At 71.0% G+C, this 848-nt stretch overlaps 1 protein-coding gene and 1 pseudogene across 3 annotated transcripts in view; one reads left to right on the top strand and one right to left on the bottom strand.

Moving 5' to 3' along the window:
* The window catches only part of COCH (cochlin), a 13520-nt gene extending 12761 nt beyond the window's left edge, over positions 1–759 (bottom strand). The window contains exons 1-3 of one of the 3 annotated variants that reach the window (XM_010847013.1): positions 693–759; positions 269–332; positions 131–178 (exon numbers count right to left, since the gene is read on the bottom strand). In XM_010847013.1, the coding sequence (XP_010845315.1) occupies positions 131–178; positions 269–302 (82 nt within the window). In that variant the 5' untranslated portion in view covers positions 303–332; positions 693–759. Of the gene's footprint in view, positions 1–130; positions 179–268; positions 333–635 lie in introns of all 3 variants that reach the window. The other 2 variants (XM_010847014.1, XM_010847012.1) reach the window with 2 other exon arrangements.
* LOC104993674 overlaps positions 301–848 on the top strand; it is a 59015-nt pseudogene continuing 58467 nt past the window's right edge.

The raw sequence follows: 848 nt of genomic DNA on the forward strand, positions 1-848 counted from the left end.
GCCGCCCCCACGCTCCGGTACCCGGCCTGGGCCCAGAGGCTCCATCTGAGCGCTATTCCACAAGCCGGCCCGCAGCCCCTCCCACTACCCGGACGAAGCCCTGCTCCGCGAGCCGGGATCCGCAACTCACCGGCTCCCTCGCTGCCTACCGGCTCCGGCGGCAACAGCAGACAGACACCTGCGGAGAGAGGACAGCGCGAGGGCTGACTCCAGCTTCCACCTCGCTCGGTGCGAGGGCAAAGGGGCGGGGAGAGGCGCGCGTACCCACCGAGGCAGAGAACCGGAATCCAGGATGCCCACATGGTTGGTGGAAGAGGGGATACTCGGACCTGGGAGAGACGGAGAATGCAACAGAGACCCCTGCGTCCCCACCCCCACCGCGCCCGCCCTCGCCTGCGGGATACCCCCCCACTTCCCCGCCTCCCACCCCACTCCTCGGAAACCCAGGGGCGGCCAAGGAAAGGGGGAGCCCGGAGAGGCCGCTGCCCGGGAGCTCGTGCCCCGTTCTCTAGCTGGAGGCGACGCTCGGGCTGCAAACCGAGCCAAACGCAGAATCGAGGTGCAACCCCGGACCAGGAGGAGCGTGCGCTGTGAAGACAGACAGACACGCTGCGAGCGACAGAGTGGAGAGAGACCTGGTTGGCGGCAGGGACCCTCTAGCCCACGCCGGACGGCCGGGGGCTCTGCAGCTGAGTCGGAACCGCCCGGCTGCGCCCGAGTGCGGAAAGCGCGGCTCCCGCGCGGCTATAAAGGCTGCGCTGCGCGCATGAGCACTGTGCGGGGGGCGCGCGGGGAGCGGGTGCGAGCGGGTCCCTGGGGGCCGGGTGGCGGCCATCCAGCTCCGCCCG

This window comes from Bison bison, unplaced genomic scaffold (genome assembly GCF_000754665.1).
Source record: "Bison bison bison isolate TAMUID 2011002044 unplaced genomic scaffold, Bison_UMD1.0 scf7180017864242, whole genome shotgun sequence".
Taxonomy (NCBI): Eukaryota; Metazoa; Chordata; class Mammalia; order Artiodactyla; family Bovidae; genus Bison; species Bison bison.